Source organism: Impatiens glandulifera, unplaced genomic scaffold (genome assembly GCF_907164915.1).
Source record: "Impatiens glandulifera unplaced genomic scaffold, dImpGla2.1, whole genome shotgun sequence".
Taxonomy (NCBI): Eukaryota; Viridiplantae; Streptophyta; class Magnoliopsida; order Ericales; family Balsaminaceae; genus Impatiens; species Impatiens glandulifera.
Genome location: NW_025919462.1, coordinates 42,827 through 65,076, shown reverse-complemented (window position 1 = coordinate 65,076; position 22,250 = coordinate 42,827). Strand labels below are relative to the sequence as shown.

Here is a 22,250-nt window from a genome sequence, read left to right as displayed (position 1 = left end):
AGTTCAGTCACAAAGCAAACATACCAAAAACTTTATGTTAAACATATTATATATATATAATGTTTTAAAATATTTACATGGGATACAGTTCCATCTAAGGTTGTCAAAATTTTGAGTTGACTTTTAAAATCTTACGATTTTACGATTTCACATTAGTATAACGATTCTGAATTTAAATAAACTATTAAATATGTAAATCTTACGATTTTAAATTTATAATTTACAATAATAAAATTTTATAATTTTACGAGTTTATAAATAATTTTAATTTTATTTTAAAAAAACAAATTTATATTTAAAAATAAAAAAATAAATTTATTATTTATTTAAATAAATTAATTAATATAATTAATTTTGTAACTATAATTTTTTATAGTGTTATTTATTTATTATTATTTTTTAATTAATTTTATATTAAAATATATATATATTTTTAAATTGATTAAATATAAAATACTTAATTATATATATAAATAATAATAATAATAATATATAACTATTATTTTTTCAAATTAAACTCTTACATAAACTCTAGATTTTACAAGTTTACATCGACCTGAACCCTCTGGTCGAGCTCAATTACATCGACCCTCACGGAGAGATTTCTCGAGATTGATTAGATTGCGTGTTGTGTGCGACTCCCCATTGGAGACCCCCACCCAATTCGAGCCATTAGTCGGTTCGGTTCTTCTTTGCCAGGATGTGACTACCGCCCTTATGTGAGAGAAGGGGGGCATTCCGCCTTCGAGTGGATCCAAGATACAGGAAAGAAAGACAGGACCATACCTGCTTCCTTATCTTCTTATTCCCCCATTCCGTGGATTAGTTCCAACATCAAGACCGGACCACTAGATAACGATTCTACGTAAATTCTCGATTTTGACAATCTTGAGCTTACCGCTGCCCATAACGTGGCTCCGCCCTGATCTCCATCCGTATTATCATCGGGACGACTCGTACTATGTTCACTTTCTTATGAAGAATGAGTTCGATTTTTGATCTCTTCAATACTAGATGTTATTATTGAGAGTTTTTTTTATTCAATCTTTTGTCTAACACAGGAACAATTTACTTAGCTAGGCCTAGAAGAAGATTTTAATGTAGGAAATTATTGAACTAAACGTTTTTTAAGTGTAAATTTGATTTGATTCTCGGCTCTAGTGATGTTTGAAGAAACAATAAGCCATCCCTGTGAAGAAATTAAGGTAAGTTTTGGCTATCAATGCAATAGAGAGTTAACTGATTCATGTGACATTCCCAATGGAGATGGAGGTAACAAAATAACAGTCATTATAAATTTAACGGATCAAACATTATAAATTTAACGGATCAAACATTATAAATTTAACGGATCAAACGAGGTTAAGTAAAAGTTTCGAATAGCCAAAAGTTTGATAGTTAGAATCCAAATGGCTCAAATCAAAAGTTAGAGTCTCATATGATAAATACGTCCAAAGTTCGAGCTTTAAATGGTAATTGAACCTAACAATGTTATATATTTAAATTTAAGAAACCCTAATTATTCATTCCTCCTATTTTCCATTCTCTCTCTTTAATCTCTTCCATCGATGGTATCGATGGCAGCCGCAGCTCTCTACTCTTCTTCTTCAAAGACATTTTTCTTCCATCAAAAATCACAAATTTTACACTCAATAGTCTCCTTCTTCATAGATTTTCTCTTCCATTTACATTATCATCTCTTACTACCTTCACAAGACTTCTTTACTCCCATTCATAGATTTACGGCCAAAGATCGAGATCGAGAAAGAAATCTAAGGTAAAATTTTCCGATTATACTGATTTTACCGTATTTATTGATTTCAACTAGTTAAATCCCGATTTAACTACGATTTTGTTTAAAAATGAGTTTATTTGATTAGTGACTTGTTTTTGTTGGATCGAACGAGTTTACGAGATAACTTGTGCTTTTGACTACATGCTTTCAGGGTTATATTTCATCAGATAATGGATATCAATGTACATATTCATAATGGATGTATATTTTTTCTTTTTTTGACATGCATGTTACATTTAATCAAGGCAGTTTTCCTGAACACATATTATGGTTTCCCAAAACAGGTCAGTCCTAGGTAAGGGTACAACATAGCCTCTTGGGGCTTGTTTGAGGGAGTGGGTTTTAGTTTTACCTAAGTTTTCTAAGTTTTCTATTAGAAATCGTCAATTGTTTTTTAAAATTTTAAGACTGATTTACCCCTCTCTTAGTTGAGTGGTTATGATGAATTTATGGTGAATGTGTGAGAATTGTGGATTAGAGAGAGAAAAGATAAGGTGACTGAAAAATAGAAAGATTAATTTAGGTATTTATATGGATAAAATTAATAATTAGATTCTTGATAAGAACTTTGATTTTGGGATAAAAACTTACTCTTAGTAAAGAAATAACTGTATAATCTTAATTTTTAATATATAATTAATTATATATTATATTATTATTTTTTATTTTTTTATATATATATATTATTTTTATATTATTTTTATTTATTTACCTATTATAATTAACTAACGATTTATATATCATTTTATATTATATATAAATATTAATTATATAATTCATGTTTTTTCTCTATTATAATATTGTTACCATTTTTAACATAATATTATAGTTGTAATTTTCTAAACCTAAATCTTACTATTGCAGCAATCATTTTTTATTTATATTCTAAGTTTCTAGCTAAATCATGGTTTTCATTTTATATTTTAATATTGTCTGTCTACATCTTTGATATATTTTAGGTCCCTTCTATCAATCTTTAAGTTTATAAATATCTTAAAAATTATATTTAAGGTAATAATGTTATTGAGGCAATTATTTATTTAATTTTTTTTATTCTTATGTTTATCTTTCTAATATTTTATCACTTTAAAATATATATCATTATATTTTTTTCTTATTGCAGAAACATCAGACCATATATCACCAATATTATCAAATTATACTTCAAAGTTACGAAAAACATATCACCGGACCCTAACACCAGGTATTTTTTTTTTCCTTTTTTTAAAGTCTAAATCTAGTTAAATAATCTTACTTAATCATTAATTTATTATTAACTTTAGAATTTATAAATCAGTTTAAATATTTTAGGTTTAAATAAAAAATAAAAATATAAATGATAAAAATCGAATAAGGTTTCAATTGAGTGTGTTTATAAAAAAAATATCAAAAACGATACAAGACAATGGTAGAGTCAATAGTGGGTTAAATTTCTAAACTGTTCAATACAAGAAATAAAAGTTCTATATCTATGAGTGAAGATGAAAATGAAGAAAATAATAGTGTAAGAGTAGAAAATGAAGTATTGGAACAATATATTAGTAATCTTGAGAATGAATTGGATAATGAATAAAATGATAGGATTGAAGATGAGATACTTGAATAACTCATTACTATTCATGACTATAAATGTGTTAATAAGAATTTGCACATATATTTGAATTTAAAAAAAAAATGAAAATGTTTGTTATCTATGATCTAGAATATTGGGGTATCAGATTTAAAAAAAAAGATAATGTTAATTCAACGATGTTTTGTTAAGATTTTAAAAAAAAAGTATTCTAAGGATGATATAAATGAGATATTTTTCCTTTTACGTTTCTATTTTTCTTAATGGTGAGAAAAAACAAAAGAAATGTTTGTTTATTCAATAGAGTTTTTAATAATGTCTTTGTTTTTATTGTAAACTATTTAAGCATAATACTATAACAAGTAGTTTCACCAAAGATAGATAATAATGATTGGAGCAACATTTATCTAAAAATTAAAGACAAAGAAAGTAATTTAGAATACATTCTCAACGTTCTAAGATGTAATGAATTATAAGAAAAAAAGAAATAACATAATACAACAATTGATAAGAGGAGGGAATAGCTAATCGACAAAGATAGAAATCGTTGAAAGTTGATATTAACTCAAATAATTGGGAGTGTGAAGTATTTTTTACGAAATAATTTGTCTTTTCGTTGGTATTGAGAAGATTTATGAGAATAATAATAGATTATTTTTTTTTTATCAAATTATTGAATTTCTTGCGGAATTTGATTATAATATGAAAGAACATTTTTAACTAATGGTACATAAAAAAATTACTAACTATCATTATCTTAGTCACAAAATTTAAAATGAATTGATAAGTTTATTGGCAGAAAAGATTTCAAAAGCTAAATATTTTTCCATTATCCTAGATTATACTCTCTAGATATAAGTCATCAAGAATAAATGACTATTGTAATAAAATGTGTGGATATTGATGATATTTTTGTCCAAGTGCATGAATTTCATCTTGGGTTTATAAATGTTGAAGACAAATCGGGACTTCGACTTTTCAAACGACTATATGAGTTGAGTTCAATCAAAACATATTCTAGTCGTTTGAAAAGTCCAAGCCTCAATGTGTCTTTAACATTTATAAACCCAAAAAAAGCTCATGCACATTGACAATAATATCATCAATATTCACACATCTTATAATAATCATCATTTGTTCTTGATGACTTATATTTAGAGAGTATAATATAGGATAATGGAAAAATATTTAGCTTTCGAAATCTTCTTGAGATGTTTTCTTTTATATCTTCCGCCAATAAACTTATTAATTCATTTTGAATTTTGTGACTAAGATAATGAGCATGAATTTTTTTTTATCTACCATTAGTTAAATTCAATTTATTGATAAAAAATATATTATTATTATTCTCATAATTTTTTTCACTAAACTTATGAAAAGACAAATTATTTCATAAAAGATATTTCACACTCCCAATTATTCGAGTTAATATCAACTTCCAACAATTTCATAAAAGATAGTTTTTAATCTTTGGATAAATGTTGCTCAAATTATTATTTGATAAAGGTTGCTCCAATCATTATTTCCATATTCGAACAAACTACTTGTAATAGTGTTAATGTTTAAATAGTTTGCAATAAAAATAAAAGACCTTATTCAACTCATTTGAATAAACAAATATTTTTTTCTTATTTCTCGACATTGAGAAGAATAGAAACATAAAAATTTGAGGAAAAAACGCCTCCCACTTATATTATTCTTAGAAACTTATCTTTTAAAATCTTAATAGGACCTCGTTGAACTAACATTATCCTTTTGAATTATTGATACTCTCCACAATCCAAGATCATAGTTAACATCAACATTCATTTCAAATTCAAACTCAGGTGTAAATTCTTCATTAATGCATTTATCCCCAATATTAACATTCATAGCCATGAGTTGTTCAAATGTCTCATCTACAATTCAATCATTTTCTTCATTATCCAATTCATTATCAAGATTCCTAATTGGTTGTTTCAATATTTCATCTCCTACACTATCATTTTCTTCATTTTCATCTTGACTTAAAAGTAGAGAATTTTGATTTTTTGCATTGAACAATTTATAAATCGAACCCACTAATTATTTTATAATTGCCTCGTGTCGTTTCTTGATAATTCTTTTACAAGCACCCGATTCATTTGAAATGTTATTCGATCTTTATCATTTATACTCTTTTTCGTCATTAAAACATAAAATATTTAAACTAATTTGTAAATTTTAAAGTTAATAATAAATTGATGTATAAATTGTAAATTATTTAACTAGATCTAAACTTAAAAAAGTTTTGAAGCTTATTTGATAATATTGGTGATATATGATTTGATGTCTTTACAGTAAGAAAAATATAAGTCCTAAAAGATTAAGAAGATAAACATAAAAATAAGAAAAAAAATTAAATAAATAATTACGTCAATAACATCATTGCCTCAAAGATGATTTTTATGGTCTTTGTGGATAGAAAATATTAGCATAGAAAATTACAGCCGAAAGCAAGCAGTTGCAGGATTTTAGGCTTATAAAATTATTAGGTTAGAAATTTAGAATAAAAATAGAAAATGGAAGTTACAATGGTAGGATTTAGCATTAGAAAATTATTATTATGGTATATTTATATTATATTAGAAAATGGCATAATATTATAATAGAAATGGGAATGGAATATAATTAATTAATTATATAATTAATATTTATATATAATATAAAATGAGATATAAATGGTTAATATATTATAATATAAAAATAGAGAAAAAAAAGTTATATATATTGTATAATATATATTTAATTAATACTATTATATATTGAAAGATAAAAAAAAAATAATAATATAATATATAATTAATAATACAATTATATATTTTCAAAATCTATTATGCTAACATGATAATAATATCAAGCAAAAAAAAACAGAATAAATCAAGTTTAATGTCGGTATTACTCTCTAACGAAGGATAACTGTCAATAACGATGAAAAATACTGTAGTTATTGTCAAATACATACAAAATATTTTGAACTACTCGGACTACAACCTAGATAACTTTATATACGGATCCGTCCATGAAGACCTATGCAACTGCATAAGTTGCATTACCTCAGATAGACCTAGGTAACTCTTCATCATTAACTTGTTATCCATCACCAACCATCGACTTACTGCTTAGTTGAATGGAAAGGATGTCCTAATGATTCATTAGACACACCAAAAGTAATGTCTCTTTCTAAATCCAAAATTTTGCATTAAGTCAATGTCACAACTGAGTTAGTTGGTTTCAATCTTTCCTAAAGAAATTTTATCTTATTTTATGACACCACTAGTTTTATGGATCAATAATATTGGTATACACCTTTTTTTTGTGACTCTGGGTTTATTTTTGGAGGGTCTATCATGACCCCCTTTAAATAATACGTTTTTTAGTAAGAATCGAGCATTATATATTTAGTTTTTTTATGTAAATCTTTTCGAAATTACTGGAATTAGTTAACCTTCTAATTACTAATAATGATTTTCATACCCTACAATTTGATTTTCATTTGTCTTTTAAATTACTCTTAGACAATATCAAATTGTTGATATATTTAATAAAGAGGTTTATCCTCCCATAAATTTGGCAAGCTTACTGTTTGTTGCATTCCATTGTTAAAGATCAAGAAAAAAATAAATTAGTCAAATCTTCTGAAAAAATTTGACAACTTTAAAAGCTAACCAAACAATCATTGTTTAGAGTTATCCTGAAATAAAGAATATATATATATATATATATATATATAATTTGAATAAGATGAAATATTTCTACTCATTACTTTATTATTCTTATACTATGAAATTATTAAAATATAATATTCTTTCTCCGTTTCTGTCATAAACTTTTACATTTTCAATATCTATTATACTATTGATTTTTTGTTTGAAAGCCCACTTAAGTTGGTTTTAGTATTTGTTTTTACCATTTATGTTGCATTCAATTAGTTGTATTTGTTCCAACCAAAAATAAAAATAAGTAAAATTAAATATTGTACCAAAAAAATATCCAAGGATAATATCGTAATCCTTTAAAATAATGAAGTTTCAATAGGTGAGTTTCATAACTTTTTAACGTTGAAATGAACCTTAATTACAAACTTAAGATTCAATATTATTATTATCATTTTACTTTACCAAACATATTGTTTGTCTCAAAATATAGTCTGAATTGCATACAAGTTGGACCGGTAACGTGACAAAAGGAGTGTGTTTATATTTGTTACATTTAATTAAATATAATAAGATCGATTCTTAAGAGATCACACTCTCACTTAAAATATTTTAAATGAAAATAAAAGTCACGATTATACAAGATTATTTTGTTTCCTACATTAAAAAAAAATAATAATAACAATAATTAGGGATGACCATGGGTACCCGCATACCCGATACCCATGGATATACGATGACGTGTATTTTAAATTGGAGTCGGGAATAGTGAGTGCAAAACCCAAACCCAAACATGATACCCAAAATATATATATTAATATTAAAATTTAAAATAACTTTTCAAATTCTACAATCTTTTAACCTTTTTCACATTCTCTCAGATATTTTTTTTTTTTTTTTCTCTAGTTTTTATTGCACTCCAATATGTAATAAAAACAATTTATTATATTTTCAATTCTACAACATAACTATACAATACAAATAAGTAATATTTTTATTTATATTCTAATATTTAGTATATTTAAAAAATAATAAATTCATATTTTAATCGGGTAATGGGTACCCGACGAATCAGGAATGTGATACAAATAGAGATACCCGTCGAGTTCAAGGTCGGATAGTAAAATAAAAATTGGATTTGAGGATGAATATTTCACTAACCGACGGGTAAGGTACTCGTTGCCATCCTAACGATGATCGTGATAAAGAGATGCATTATTTTGTTACATTATTATTATTATTATAATTTAACTTCAGAAACTTAGGTGACAAATCAAATAGTATGGTTCGTTCTGTTAAGATATCAGGAAATAAAGTATCTTTTAATGCAAGAATAATAACAACACTGTACAATTGTCGAAACGAAAGAAAACAACTAAAGAACGCAAACACAAGATTTATAGTGGTTCAGCCAAAACAGGCTTACATCCACTTTCGAAGCACAAGATGCTCTCAACTTTATTATCAAAAAATTGTTATAGGAATATTACAATTATTCTCTCATAATGAAATCTCACACACAACTCACAAGGAGCGATGCTCTCAAGGCAAATACTTGATTTTTTTAAGTGTCATGCACCTTAAAATAAGCTTCAATTAGGTCAATATCAATATCTTGTCCAAAACTCTCAAAAAGACTTTCCAAATTATTATTACCATATTTCCTAATTGTATTTCCATAACAAAATATTTAATTTTCTATTGTGATAATCTTATTTCCTAATATCAAAATTATACACCATAAGATATAGTTTCATTTTGTTGAATACACTTTTTATTGTACTAAAATTATGTACCATGAATATAACATATTTGTAATATTTTAAATTCATTCCTAACACATTTGTTATAATGAAATAAGTGTAGAAGAGAAACTCATGAGACAAATCAAATGTTATGGTTTGTTTCTTAGAATGAAATCAATGAAAAAGAACGTCTTCAATTTTATATGGCCCTTAAAATATTTTTTATTCCTTTATTTTATTTTAAATTAAACACTGAAAATAAAGTCATGTAAATACTTCCAACCAGAACAATGTATATTTTGTTTACCATCATATTTGATGTGAGTAATTTAAACACAAATTGACAAAAGAAACAATATGTGATTTATAAGTGGAGGACAATATTTGAATGTCTTTTTCTCATTAATAGTTTTTTTTGGCAAACTAACAAAAATTGTAACAAAGTCTTAAACATATTGAATCCCTAATAAAGGGGTCTGGATCGGTTGTTTCACAGCTTGTATCATTGGCTGTATCACTGTCTCTCTTTCTTAATTCACTCCATGTCTCTCCCCCCTTGAAAAAAATTCAAAAATATTATTGGGAAGAATATTGATGGTGTACAAACAATGATAAAAGTTGTGAAACAGCATATCCAAAGCCCTAATAAAAGAGTCGAATTATGATGTTCCACAACCCTACCATTTCCTGTACCTATTTCAAAATCTTTAATCTCAATTTTCTTCCCCATTTTAATCTTTATTAATTTTAACGTCCTTAACTATGAAAAGTTTTTCTCTCCATATATGATTTTAAAGTGTTTTGAAGAATGAGATATGTATCGGACATGTCGTGGGATAGCAGATCCGGTCCCGACATTTTAGAAAAACTGATGAAAGGATTTCATCTGTCCACATTTTCGTTTGGTTTGAAAAGATACTCACTATTGATGAACAACAACGACAACAAACGTAGGAAGAAAATGAATATCTTCAAAATTATTAACAAATTTGAAATATTAAAAAGGTGAGGAGTTGAGATTAAAGATTGTTTTAAAAAGTTGAAATACGGTACAAGAAATGGTACAAGGTTGTAAAACAAAATATCATGACCCTTTTTGCAAGAATGAACGATCAAAAATATTGGTGCATTCCATCGATAACGCAGTTAGCTTGAAAAGAGTTTATGGAAGCATTATTCTATCAATTAATAGAGGAGAACATACTATATGGGCTACTTTGCCTATCTATTTAAAACGGAATTAATATGGAGCTTGTGACAACCGGTACAAAGTACCATGGAGGAGACAATGGGCGGAGAGTATTATTCTCGATCATTTTTTTACTACTATGTCTTGTTTGATTTAAAAAATTCTCGCGGAACACTGTTTATACCATATTATAAAAAAACAAATTCAATGATAAAATTATATAAAATAATATTTTCATATAATATATTAAAATTTCATGTTAATATAAACAAATAAATTTAAAACTCTTATAAAATATAAATAATAATAAATAAATTAACGTTGTTATATATTTAAATATGTTTATTAGTGTTCGATGTATAATCGAGACGAAATCATAGCTATAGACACAACTACCTTTCAACCTGAAAAAAACACTTTAATCCAGACCATTTAAATAGAAATATGATTGACATCATTAATTACATGTACACACTAATTTATTTTCCTCTCTACCAATCTCTCTTTCTAAAAAAAATACATATCCAAAATCTTATAAATAATTAAATTCAAAGTATTAAATAACCATTCTATCAATTTGTATTATGAATTCAAAGTATTAAAACAATTTTTTTTTTTTATCATTTCATTAAAAATTTTAAAATTGGGAGAGTCAAGAATCATAACTAGAGAGATCCTAGTTATGATTAAATGATAACGATCAACAAATCCTAAAGTATCTTATTAGTAACATTCACACAACCATACAACAAATGTTATAAATTTAAATTAACTTAAAAATGTTTTTGAAATGAGTAAATGTCAATTTTATTTACAAAGCTGAATAAATGTGTCAAATTTATTTATTAAGTTGTAAAATTCTACTTATGTATACAAATTTGACAAAAAAGTGTCAAATTTATTTAACTTCACATAAATCTCTAACAACGTTAAAATATAATCGTCCACATTTAATTGTTTTTGAAGACTTGCAAGAATGAAAAGATATGATAGAATGGACCAACTACCATACTAACTTGCGTCATTTCATAGTTAAAGGGCGGCTTGCTTGCTCTCATCTAAGAGAAAGGGTGTCCCAAAGGGTTTTTTCTTATATTATGAGACTAAGCCCTTCAAAAACAAGAGTCCAACTAACCGCCAAGGAGTGTGAATCTTGTTCGAATGCATCAAAAGTCGAACCCCGTCAACAATAAATCATAAAACCTCCATATAACACATCTTCCAATAGTTGGATATAGCATGTCACAAGAGTGAGGCGAGGTTTAGAACCCTACTACGAGAGGGACGCCTCCCAAGCCAAGTTTCTAGAGATGAGGGCTTTTGGCGAAGGTGAGTCCTTAGAGACCTTTGCAGTTTTATAACCTTTATCTCTCCTCACATTGCAGATCACAAACTTCCCTACTATCTGGCGGACTCGCCGACTAAGTGTAGAAGCAATGGAGCGTGGGGAGCGTGGAGAGCTCAGGGGTATCTTTGGGGTTGACGGGTCGTGGTTTCAAGAGAGAGCGAGGCATTAAGAGTAAATAGAAATATTCGTATTCATATGTCCTCAACTTATGATCCAATGAGTTTGAAGGAATGTGCTAGACTGCTACAATATCAATAATTCCATAAGATTGGGTTTTTATTACAAACATAATTTCAGGTGTCCATGACATGGCATATACATATGTTGTTTTTGAGAGAAATGTTAATTTTACGTACAAAGTTGGACAATAATTTTAAATTTGTCTATTAAGTAGTAAAATTTTATTTATGTAAATAAACTTGACAAAATATATCAAATTTATTCATTAAACAGAAAAAATAAATAAATAAATTAGCGGCCTTAATATTTTACAACTGTGTAATTATTATTTTTTTTTATTTTTTAATCCATCTAAGCAACCAAATATTATATATATAATTTTTTAATCCAAATTAATCAACATTTGAAAATAGTTTTCCATTCAATTTAATTTAAAGTTGATACCTTCAATTTATGTCTCTTTCTTTAACCTCAACTCATCCACTCCATTTTCTCTCATCTCCTTCGTCTCCTTCAACATTCCCTGAATCAATAAATAATCAAAAGAGATAAATATGAACAAGACTATCAAGATGAAGATGAAATTAAAAGATAAAGCAATGAATCCAATATAAAATGAATAAATTTCATACATTTTGTCAAGTTAATATGCATAAATATAAGGGTCGCTTCGATTTCCGGGTTATTCGAGTTTTCGGTTCAAGTTTCTTCGAATTTTTTATTTTTCTTAAACTAATTAAAAACAAAACCGATTTAAATAAATTTAAATTCGATTTATTCGAATTCGACGGTAAAATATTTGGTTCAGACCAAATAACATGCCATGAAAATTTATTTTCTTAAAAGAGTTTTAATTATTGGAATATTGATATATTAATTTTTTTTTATCTAGATAAGTTGTTTTCACCTATTTTTTTATTATAAATGATTAAATTTTTATAGATAATAAATTATAAAAATAATTATCTTTTTTCCAATAGGTTGGCTTTGTACTCGTAAGCATAACTATAAAACGGTTTTGTGAACTGTCTGGTTGGATTTTTCAGCTCTCAATGGTTGTCATTTCAGGTCTTACTTTGTTCCTGATTTATCAACTGTATGTTATCATTTTGTTTTTGTTTTTTTATTTTTTATTTTTGATATTTAATTATGAATATTTGATTTTATATTAATTTAATGATTAAATATTTAATTTAATTAATATGCATTTACTTAATTTTATATATATATAAGTTATTATATATATAATTTACATACTAATATATTTAATTTTTTTAAATAATTAAAATCAGGTTTAACTAGTGGTTCCGGTTGAATCGAAATTCGCTCACAAAATAGAGTTGACCGAAACGGTTTTTAAAAGAATGGTTTATTAATTATATATTATTTGAGTTTTCTCGTATAAGAAATTTATTTATAAATTTCAATATAAAATAAGGTACATAAATTTTGAAATATTTTTTTAATTTTTTAATTTTTAATTTTAAATTTTAATTAAATAGATCATTTTACAATATATATAAATTTTTTCAATAGGTTTACATTTCTCAATTTAGCTTTTATAAATAATTTTTTAAATATTTATCAATTCTTTATTTCATTGTTTATTAAAATATATTATATTTTTTTATTAAATATTAAGAATTTTTTCTTTTAAAATTAATAATAATTTATGACTTAGCCTAAAAGTTCAAACTTTTGGTCCTCCATTTGTTTTCATTTGACTAGACCATGCCCCGGGGTGTGGTTCCTTTCTCAGCAACTTCTGTCGTCGGCCTTGTGGCCGCCGGCGTTCCTTTTCCTCCACGTTATGCCCCTTCCTGTTTCTCCTACTCATACTCTTTCAAAACCATAGCCTCAAATTATTGGCGGAGGAGAAATTCAGGGCTTATGGAAGTAGAATCATCTATCTCATCCTTTGATGCGCAGCGCCTTCTATGCACCGCCTCTAGTTCCTCGATGACGGCAGATTCAGAGTTGTTGGTTAAGATTGAAGAGAAGAAGCCAAAGCCTCAGCCTTGGCTTATTGTTGGTCTTGGTAATCCAGGGAAGAAGTACAACAGCACACGCCACAATGTTCGTTTCTCTATCCCTTCTCTTTCACTGTCGTCCTACAAAGATGAAAGATAGTTAATTTATGTTTTGCCTATGAAATTTCGTTAATGGGTTGTAACCCATGCTATGATATCTTATCTAGAAATTAGGTTAATAGATTCTTGACCTTATGGATTGATTTAGTTTCTTCAGATTATATTGTAATCATATTAGATTTGATCAGACCCATGAACTCTATAATTGCAGCAACATGGACTTTTCCATGACTGTTTAATAGAATCTTCATAATTTAAGCAGGGATTGAACTCCCCAGATTGTTTCAGTAGGCAGTAGACTGCTTGTTAATGAACATAGAATACGCCAGTGAAAATGATGATTTCTTCACCAGTTAGTGGATATATCATGTCTCAACATCTCATTTTCAAGCTAGTGATGTGTTTGATAACACAATTTTGATTAAGTGCTTATTTGAAAGAAGTTAATTTGATTTGAGTATTTAGATTCATGTCAAATTATGTTTAAAAAACTAGCTTAATTCGGAACGTTATGAATGACTTAAATTGGTAATGTGTAGTAAGAGTGTTCAAAAGATAGTTTTAAAACCTTGAAAATTAGTGAAATTATGTTATTATAATGGTAAAATAAGTACTCACTTGACATTAGTTTCGTATTTATCGAATCACTTACATGCCAAGTACTTCAAATTTAGGCGTATTCATTTAGTTTATTCAACATTTATTTTCCAGGTACTTAACTCATTTGGCACTTAAGATTCATTAAACACTTAATTTTCAGTTTTATCTAATGTAATCTAATCTGTGAACTATATGAATGCACATGTGGGCTGCTGTATGGCACTTGTTGAACTTACTAGATTCTGTGATCTGTCACCATGTGCACACTTTCGCTTATAAGGCTTAATACTTAATAGTATCCTCTCTCTCTTTTTGACATCTGTCCTTTCTCATAAATCTCCTTTACAACTTTCTACTGTTTTGCATGCAAACTGCTAATTGATGCATTAATTCATTTCAGGTTGGTTTTTCCATGATAGATGCTATAGCTGAAGCTGAGGGGATATCCATGAGCACCATTGCACACAAAGCCCTGTTTGGAAAAGGTTCTTTATTTTTACCTTTTCCAAAAACTCAATCACTCTGAAAAAATCCTTCCAGGCATTAATGGTTAATGGGTTCACTGTTTTCTTACATGCTTTTTTCCTTATCTTTTAGACTTGGTTTACTAGGTTGGTTTGCCTATAATTATTGAGTATGGAATCTCTTCCACTTAACTTCCGCTTCTGCTTCCTCTAATGGTCATTACATATATGAGCTTTACATTAAGCTATTGCTTTCTTTTTGAAAGGATAAAACCATTTTCATTAATCCCTATATTTGTGAATGCCGCTAGCAAATGGTGAAAAAAACGCAACAAGAACAAATAAGATCAACTTCTGATCCAAATGATCAACTATAGTTAAATAGATGTTGAAGAATTTACCATTGGTGTTAATGAAATATTATGAATTTTAATCAAGTTGTATTCAATTTTTATTTATTTGAGTTGGGTAAGGTTTGGTTATTTGTGTAGCATCTCTGTAGCTATAGGTTCTAGTGGTGAAATATATATAAGAATTTCAGTTAGTTATCATTTCTCTAACAGAAACATTTGCAAGGAGCACAAACAAGTTAAGAGAATTTTGAGTGTCATATTGATTGTGCAGCAATTAAAAAGGAAATGAGAACATAAGAACATTATGAATCATATCAGAAAATGATTGTGTAATGAGGTTAGGCTCTGGTATAGATTTGATTTAACAAGGAAAATGAAATAGCAGACAAAAGAGATGTAGCTGTGATATGGAAAAGGATAAAATATGAAGATATCTAAGAGAAGTTTGTAGGAATGTTAAAGGTGTTTATATGGTGATCTAAATGCCTTGTTTGATCTAGGGTTATTTGAAAAAAAAAACTCGTTTGATGTAAGAGTGAGTTATTTGGATCAAATAATATCCTTAGTATTTAATATTTAATATGTTATAAAAACTAATGGTATTTTGATTGATGATTTGAATGATATGATTAAAGAAGTGATGTTTGATTGGATATTGGATTATTTAGAAACAATTCCAATTAACCCACATCAAACAAGCTCAAAGTTTGATAGTGTAGGAAAGAAGAGATACAAAAACAAAACAGGAACATGATGTTGATTGTGGTATTTGCTTTATAAAAAGTACGGGAATTGTTTATGCTACTGCCTACATCTGCAACGCCTATTCTTTATTTTTCTTCTAAGTTCACTATGTTGTAGGATTCATTGGAGACGCGCCCCTAATGCTGGCGAAACCTCAAACTTTTATGAATGCTAGTGGTCAGTCTGTAAGTAAAAAGCTTTTTCGTTGAGATTTTATCATTAGTTTAATATTCCTTTCTTTGATGCTTCAAATCTTGTTTACAATAATATACTTTTCATTTGAAGGTTGGTGCAATTGTTTCCTATTACAAGGTTCCCTTGAAGCAAGTTCTTGTGGTAAAGTGTTTTAGAAATTGCACTAATGATTTTATCTTTATCTTGGGTAACAAAATTCACGATCCTTTCACCCACAGGTGTTTGATGACTTAGATTTACCTTTCGCAAAATTACGGTTATTACCTAAAGGTGGACATGGTGGACATAATGGGTAAGTTTCTCTGCTACTTTCATTGATCAAACCTCTTATAGCTTATTTTGAATGATATGGCTTTTGTATTTGGATTTGGAGCAAAATGGATTTGCATCCCGATATGAGAAATTGCCGAAGTTCAAATGAGATTCTGTTTGGTAAACAAGTTTGATCTTAACAAGGCCTAACCAAACAGAATCTCATTCGAATCCACAACCATATGACAAAATCCGAACAAAATGGTGTTTCCAAATGATGGCAATGTACTGCTTAGGATGTTCTTTCTTTTATATATATATATAGGAATCCTTATATGGGGGCTTGAGTAACCTTTTCTTTTGAAAGGGTGAAAAATCTTTTCACTACACCACAAACAACGCAAAGGTTGCATTGTTCGTGGGAGAAAAAACCAAACCAGTACATTACATGACAAAAATTGTCATGAATTCAATAAGAGACACATGAAAGACAGAGAATGAAACATTAAAAATTCTCTAAAAAGTAAAACTTCTCTTGTCCAAACTACTCTTGGAATCTCAATACTTCACACAAGCTCAATTCCACTTGAAGTTGGAGATCCTCCACAATAGATGTTTTGCTTCTGGTATGTCTGGGCTTTTTACTGTCATAGTTTACGCCTATTAAATCGATTTTCAATGGAATGGAAAAATAAAACAAACAGATATGATTGAGATTAAGAAAAGCCTCTGTTTTTCCTTATCAAGCAAGTGTATGTTTGCTTTCTGGGTAACCATAATATGTCCCACAAATTTCTGAGTTGAGAGTGGATAAAACCCGATATGGATAACCTAGTTAGTCTTGAGCCTTGTAATAAATGTCAACAATCAGGGGTAAAACTGACTTCAGTTGTTGTTCTTCTTGCAGCATGAGGAGTATTATTGATCACTTCAAAGGGAGTCGTGATTTTCCACGCCTCAGAATAGGTAAGGGTCTAGTGCCAACAAAGCTAGCCAAACTTTTGATTTTCTTGCTCAGTTAATAATGTTTTTGTTACCAGTTGAACACTGAGTTGAAACTATAATGTTTCAATATAACCAATTTGTAAAATTCCATAGGAATAGGAAGGCCGCCTGGGAAAATGGATCCTGTCAACTTTGTCCTTCGCCCATTTAACAAGCACGAACAAGAAGAGGTAAGTAACAATGTTGGAAACAGTATACATAGGAAACTCCTAATGACTTCTTAGATCAAACTATTGTTTTTTACATATAACCTCTTCAACTACAAAACCGTTTCTACAATAACCTTTTTAAACGTCAAATTTTAAGGGGAATTGTCACATTTAACCTTGCAGCCACACAAGACCATTTTTGGTTTGAGAAGTTTTTTTTTTATTTTGTTGTCAAGTAAACACATATGTGACAAATTCATTTCAAAACATATTTCATAGCTAAAGAGCTTGTATAAAAACCCAGTTTAGTTTAAGGGTGAATTTCAAAACTAAATGAATACACTTATTTGTGGGTTCTCTTATTATATCCTTAATGTTGAAAAAAACATTCATCTTATGTGACAGATTTCCTGAGTTAACATTTCAAAAGACAATTTTTTTATAAAAGAAATAGTTACAATTGCATTATCATTAGGGTATCAACAATTCTGCACTAATGATCTCAATTATTTCCAGCTGAATTTCACATTTGAAACTGGAATTCGAGCAGTACGAACCCTTCTGTTGGATGGTTTCGACAAAAGCGCAACATATGTCAACAGTGCCAAATATTTAGAACAGCTTGGCTGAAGTGTCTTTTTAGGTTTTGTGTAGTCCCTTTGATATCGGTGAGAAATGGATTTGAAAACATGCGACAGAAAATAAGGGTTCGAATCTGTTTTAGGAAACATTATTTATCATTCTTTTTTGAAAGGGAACATTACTTATTATTATTATTGTAAAAGTTATATATTATTATTCTTAGATTCAATAAAATTATTTCTTTAAAACATGTTTATTTGTAGTTTATTTTAGGGTTTCTTTGATAGTGGACAATAGTGTATATAAAAAGAGTAGCTATAGATTGGGTAATGAATGAGATAATGACATTTTTTGTTGGAAAAAATAAAAAATTGTTAAAAAATAGAAAAGATAAAAAAATTAATTTTTTTTTTCAGTTAGATCCTCTTTCACCTCTTTTTAAAATAAAAACTAAAAAAATAAGATAGAAAATTACATCTTATACTTTAATAAATGAATAAAATAAATATAATTAAATTAAGAGAGCAATCAAAATTATATATATATATATATATATATTTCACACCTTAGACTTTCGTATGTACATGATATATAAATAATCACAATCTAAAAACATAATATAATTCATCCTCTTTTATTAAATCATTTAATTTATTATTTATTTTAAATTATTATTTTATTTTATCATTATATATATCGATACCTTTAAGTCTTTTTTAACAAAAAAAAAAAAAATATTATAATATTCTTAAAATTATCATAATCATTATTTTCTAAATAATCTGATTATTCAAATAATCCAAGCAAGACCTTATGTTCCATTCCATCAATTTATTATTTGGTTTCAAAATGAAGTCTATTATATTCAGCAAAACAAAACGTCAAAATCAATCAAAAATCTAAAACAGCAACAAAACATCGTGCTCACATAAAAAAAAAGTTTAGAAGTCATTTTAATAACTGTAAGTTATTTGAATTATATATATTTTGTTATTTTCAAGTTTGGATAATTTAAATCAGTTCATATTATAAAAATGAATTAGTCAAAACATAATAAATAATTTTTTCCTTACAATATCTCCCATTTTAATTCAGATATTAAAACATATAAACTCCGATAAATATTTGTTTTATAAATACATATAAACTCAATGAATTTTAAAGGATATATATATATATTATAAATATATAAGAGATTTAATAATTTTATATATAAATATAAAAAATAATGAAAGATAATATATATAAAATAATATTTTAAATTTAAACAGTTATATTTAACCACAAATTTAAAGGAATGAACATTGATAACTTTTCTAAAAGTTAAAGTACGATTAGAACTAAAATTAAACAAATAATAATTAGATAGCCGCCGAAATATACTTGAATATATATATAATAAATAGTATTTTATATTAACAAATTTGACAACACATTTCGATGGCTTTAAAACTATGTAGAGTTATTAATAAGTGAAAATATGTGAATTGGATATTTCATGTTGGATTAAATTCCTTTGTTCTTTCTTAGTTATTATTTATATATATATATATATTATTTTTTCTTCAAAGTTGAAACAGTATTATTTGTTTATTTTATTTTTTATAAAAAGAAAGGAAAGGAAAAAATAAGACATTAATTATTTACTTCCTTCAATTGTTTATTTTACTTGTAAGTTGATTTTTTTCTTCTTTGATAATGAATAAATAAATATAAATGTTTTCACTAAAGAAAAAACTAATTCTGCAAAATACATATTCTCAATTTTGTACATGACATATATCTCATTTTATTATGTATATAAATGATAGAAATGTTCATATTGCATGAAGGGATGCTCTTGGGTAAGCCCATGAAACCGGTTAGGACATTCCAAGGCTAAGGGGGAGTCCATCTCCATCCAAAAATTAATTAGTAGGTTAAATCAATTAAATAGGTCCAAATATATTTCTTTCTAATTTCTTGTCTATAATAATTCAATAATTTACGAATTACAAAATTAATTTTTATCTACTAAATAAAAATAACTTATCGATATAAGATATTTGTTAAATTAAATAAAAAATATTAATATGTTTAGTTAGGGCTGCCCAATAGTTAGTTAGGACAGTATGTATATATTGATAAGAATATATATATATATATATATACTATAATAATATTGAAAAATAAATTAGTTGTCCATTATGGGCATAATAACTGATAAATATAAATTTTATTTTATGTCATAATCATATTATCTTGTCCATCCTTATGTCTCAATATTAGGACATAAAGAATAACTAGATATGCAATTTTTATATGTAGTGGGACATAAAGATTGACTTAGATATGGGATCAATCTTGATATGATACCTTTCATAAAATAAATTTTATATTTACTAATTATGTACATAATTAACAACTAATTTATTTTCAATAATATATATATATATATATATATATATATATATATATATATATATATATATATATATATATATATATATATATATATATATAAAAGTCTTAAACTGATCACATTATAAGTATAACATTTAACCAAAATTTATATTTTAAAATCAAAATAAAGTTTCACTTTATAAGAATAACAGAGTTTTATATTTTAAAATCAAAATAAAGTTTGATATTATATTTATTTAATTTTAATTTTTTTTTATTAATTTCTAGATTCTTGTATCATAAGCGCAAAATTTGTTTTTTTTAAGTAAACGAGTCAGATTGTAATTTACGGGTGACCCGTCACAAAATTTGAAATGGTTAAATTTAAAAAATAAGATGAAATTTTGAACTATATTCATCATATAAATATAAATATTATTATTACATTAAATTAAATGATGTAATATTTTTTAAAATTAATTTTAAATATTATTTTCACATTAATTTTATACTATAAAATATAAATCAATAATTCAATAGGGAGAATTGATTCTAATCGTTTTTTAGTTAGTAGAAATTATTTTTAACTCGTTTTAGAGAAAATGATTTTAAAGAAATTAACGGTGTTTAAATTATTTTTTAATACAAATATGTTAGATTTTGATAATTATATGTACAACTTTATATATTAATACACGTAACTATATAATATATATATAATTATTTTATATTTGTGCATGTTAATTATATATTAGTTAATAATAAAATTATGCATTTGTTATTATTAGATTTTCACTTCTGATTTTCGAATGAAAAGGGTATAGGGGGAGAGATAGGACAAAGAGGATGGAGTGAGAAATAAATGAAAATAAATTAATTAAATTAATATAATTTGGATAATTAGGCCAAATTAAATTTAACTCGAATTTAATTTAATTCGAATTCTACTAAATCTGAATTAACCAATCTAAATTAATATTTTGAGTTTGGGTTAGAATTATGTTAACCCTAAATATAAATATGTTTACCCTTAACTATATGTATCATCACTAAATCTAATTTATTTATTATAAAGAGAGTTATTTAATTTGATATTACTCTCAAATAATTAATTAACTAATCTATATATATATATATAATTATTTAATTTTTAAAGTGTCCGGATTGCTGAGTCGAGAATTGTGGTTAATTTGGATGTATATGTGAGAGTAAATGAATATTTGGGTCGAATTGTGGGTTGATTCGCCCATAAACTTAAAACGGTTTAAAATAAAATTAAAAATACTATAGGTATATTTCTAACTCGCAATCTAACAATAAGAATAGTAACTAATAATATGATTATGAAAGTGATTCTATTTATAACAAGAAAGATTTTCGTAAATATAAATAAATAAATAAAAAATAATAATAATATTTATTAAATGTTTAAATTTTTAAATAAGATTAATATGATCAATAGTAAAAAAAATAATTGATAAAATTTATGTGATTAAATTGATCAATTCGCAAAGTAAAAAATAATAAATAATGATATTCACAAAAGAGCCATAAAGGTTATTCGATTTGGAAAATTCATTAATTTGTAGGAACATTTGAAATATTAAAGAAAGTTGGAGACTTTGATTATGAGATTGCGTTATCTCTATTTTAGACATATAAAATGTTTTTCATGGGTCCATGTTAAAAAAAAAATCAATAATATTGATAATATGATTGAATAGACTATGCTAGATTTGGGAAAAACTTAATCTACGATAAAAATTCAATACTAACGGTGAATAATAAATTTTTCGTCAACATATTATTAAATATGTTAGGTGAAATAATCATTTAGAAAGAGAAATTAAATAACATTAATATGATATAAATGCAAGTATCCTCATTTATAATTATTTGGAAGTTAAATCAAGTTTAGAAAAGTAAAATTGTA

At 26.4% G+C, this 22,250-nt stretch overlaps 2 protein-coding genes across 2 annotated transcripts; both read left to right on the top strand.

Annotated features, from left to right (window-relative positions):
- The first annotated feature begins 1,547 nt into the window (after positions 1 to 1,547).
- LOC124918025 lies at positions 1,548 to 11,587 on the top strand. Its single transcript, XM_047458292.1, has 3 exons — positions 1,548 to 1,777; positions 2,919 to 2,999; positions 11,359 to 11,587. Exons 1-3 carry the CDS (start codon positions 1,569 to 1,571, stop codon positions 11,396 to 11,398), a joined length of 330 nt encoding a protein of 109 aa, XP_047314248.1. The 5' UTR covers positions 1,548 to 1,568; the 3' UTR covers positions 11,399 to 11,587.
- Positions 11,588 to 13,194: 1,607 nt separating this feature from the next.
- LOC124918029 (peptidyl-tRNA hydrolase, mitochondrial-like) lies at positions 13,195 to 18,185 on the top strand. The gene is made up of 8 exons (XM_047458295.1): positions 13,195 to 13,577; positions 14,592 to 14,676; positions 15,870 to 15,937; positions 16,038 to 16,088; positions 16,166 to 16,239; positions 17,107 to 17,165; positions 17,298 to 17,374; positions 17,870 to 18,185. The coding sequence occupies exons 1-8, from the start codon at positions 13,233 to 13,235 to the stop codon at positions 17,981 to 17,983; spliced, it is 873 nt and encodes a 290-aa protein (XP_047314251.1). The 5' UTR covers positions 13,195 to 13,232; the 3' UTR covers positions 17,984 to 18,185.
- The last annotated feature ends 4,065 nt before the right edge of the window (positions 18,186 to 22,250 follow it).

Bases quoted from the DNA above. Each gene is read 5' to 3' on its own strand.
- LOC124918025 (XM_047458292.1), top strand. From the start codon at position 1,569: ATGGTATCGATGGCAGCCGCAGCTCTCTACTCTTCTTCTTCAAAGACA. The intron at 1,778-2,918 runs GTAAAATTTTCC...TTCTTATTGCAG, and splicing joins GATCGAGAAAGAAATCTAAG to AAACATCAGACCATATATCA. The intron at 3,000-11,358 runs GTATTTTTTTTT...CTCACATTGCAG, and splicing joins TCACCGGACCCTAACACCAG to ATCACAAACTTCCCTACTAT.
- LOC124918029 (XM_047458295.1), top strand. From the start codon at position 13,233: ATGCCCCGGGGTGTGGTTCCTTTCTCAGCAACTTCTGTCGTCGGCCTT. The intron at 16,240-17,106 runs GTAAGTTTCTCT...TTCTTCTTGCAG, and splicing joins GGACATGGTGGACATAATGG to CATGAGGAGTATTATTGATC. The intron at 17,375-17,869 runs GTAAGTAACAAT...AATTATTTCCAG, and splicing joins ACAAGCACGAACAAGAAGAG to CTGAATTTCACATTTGAAAC.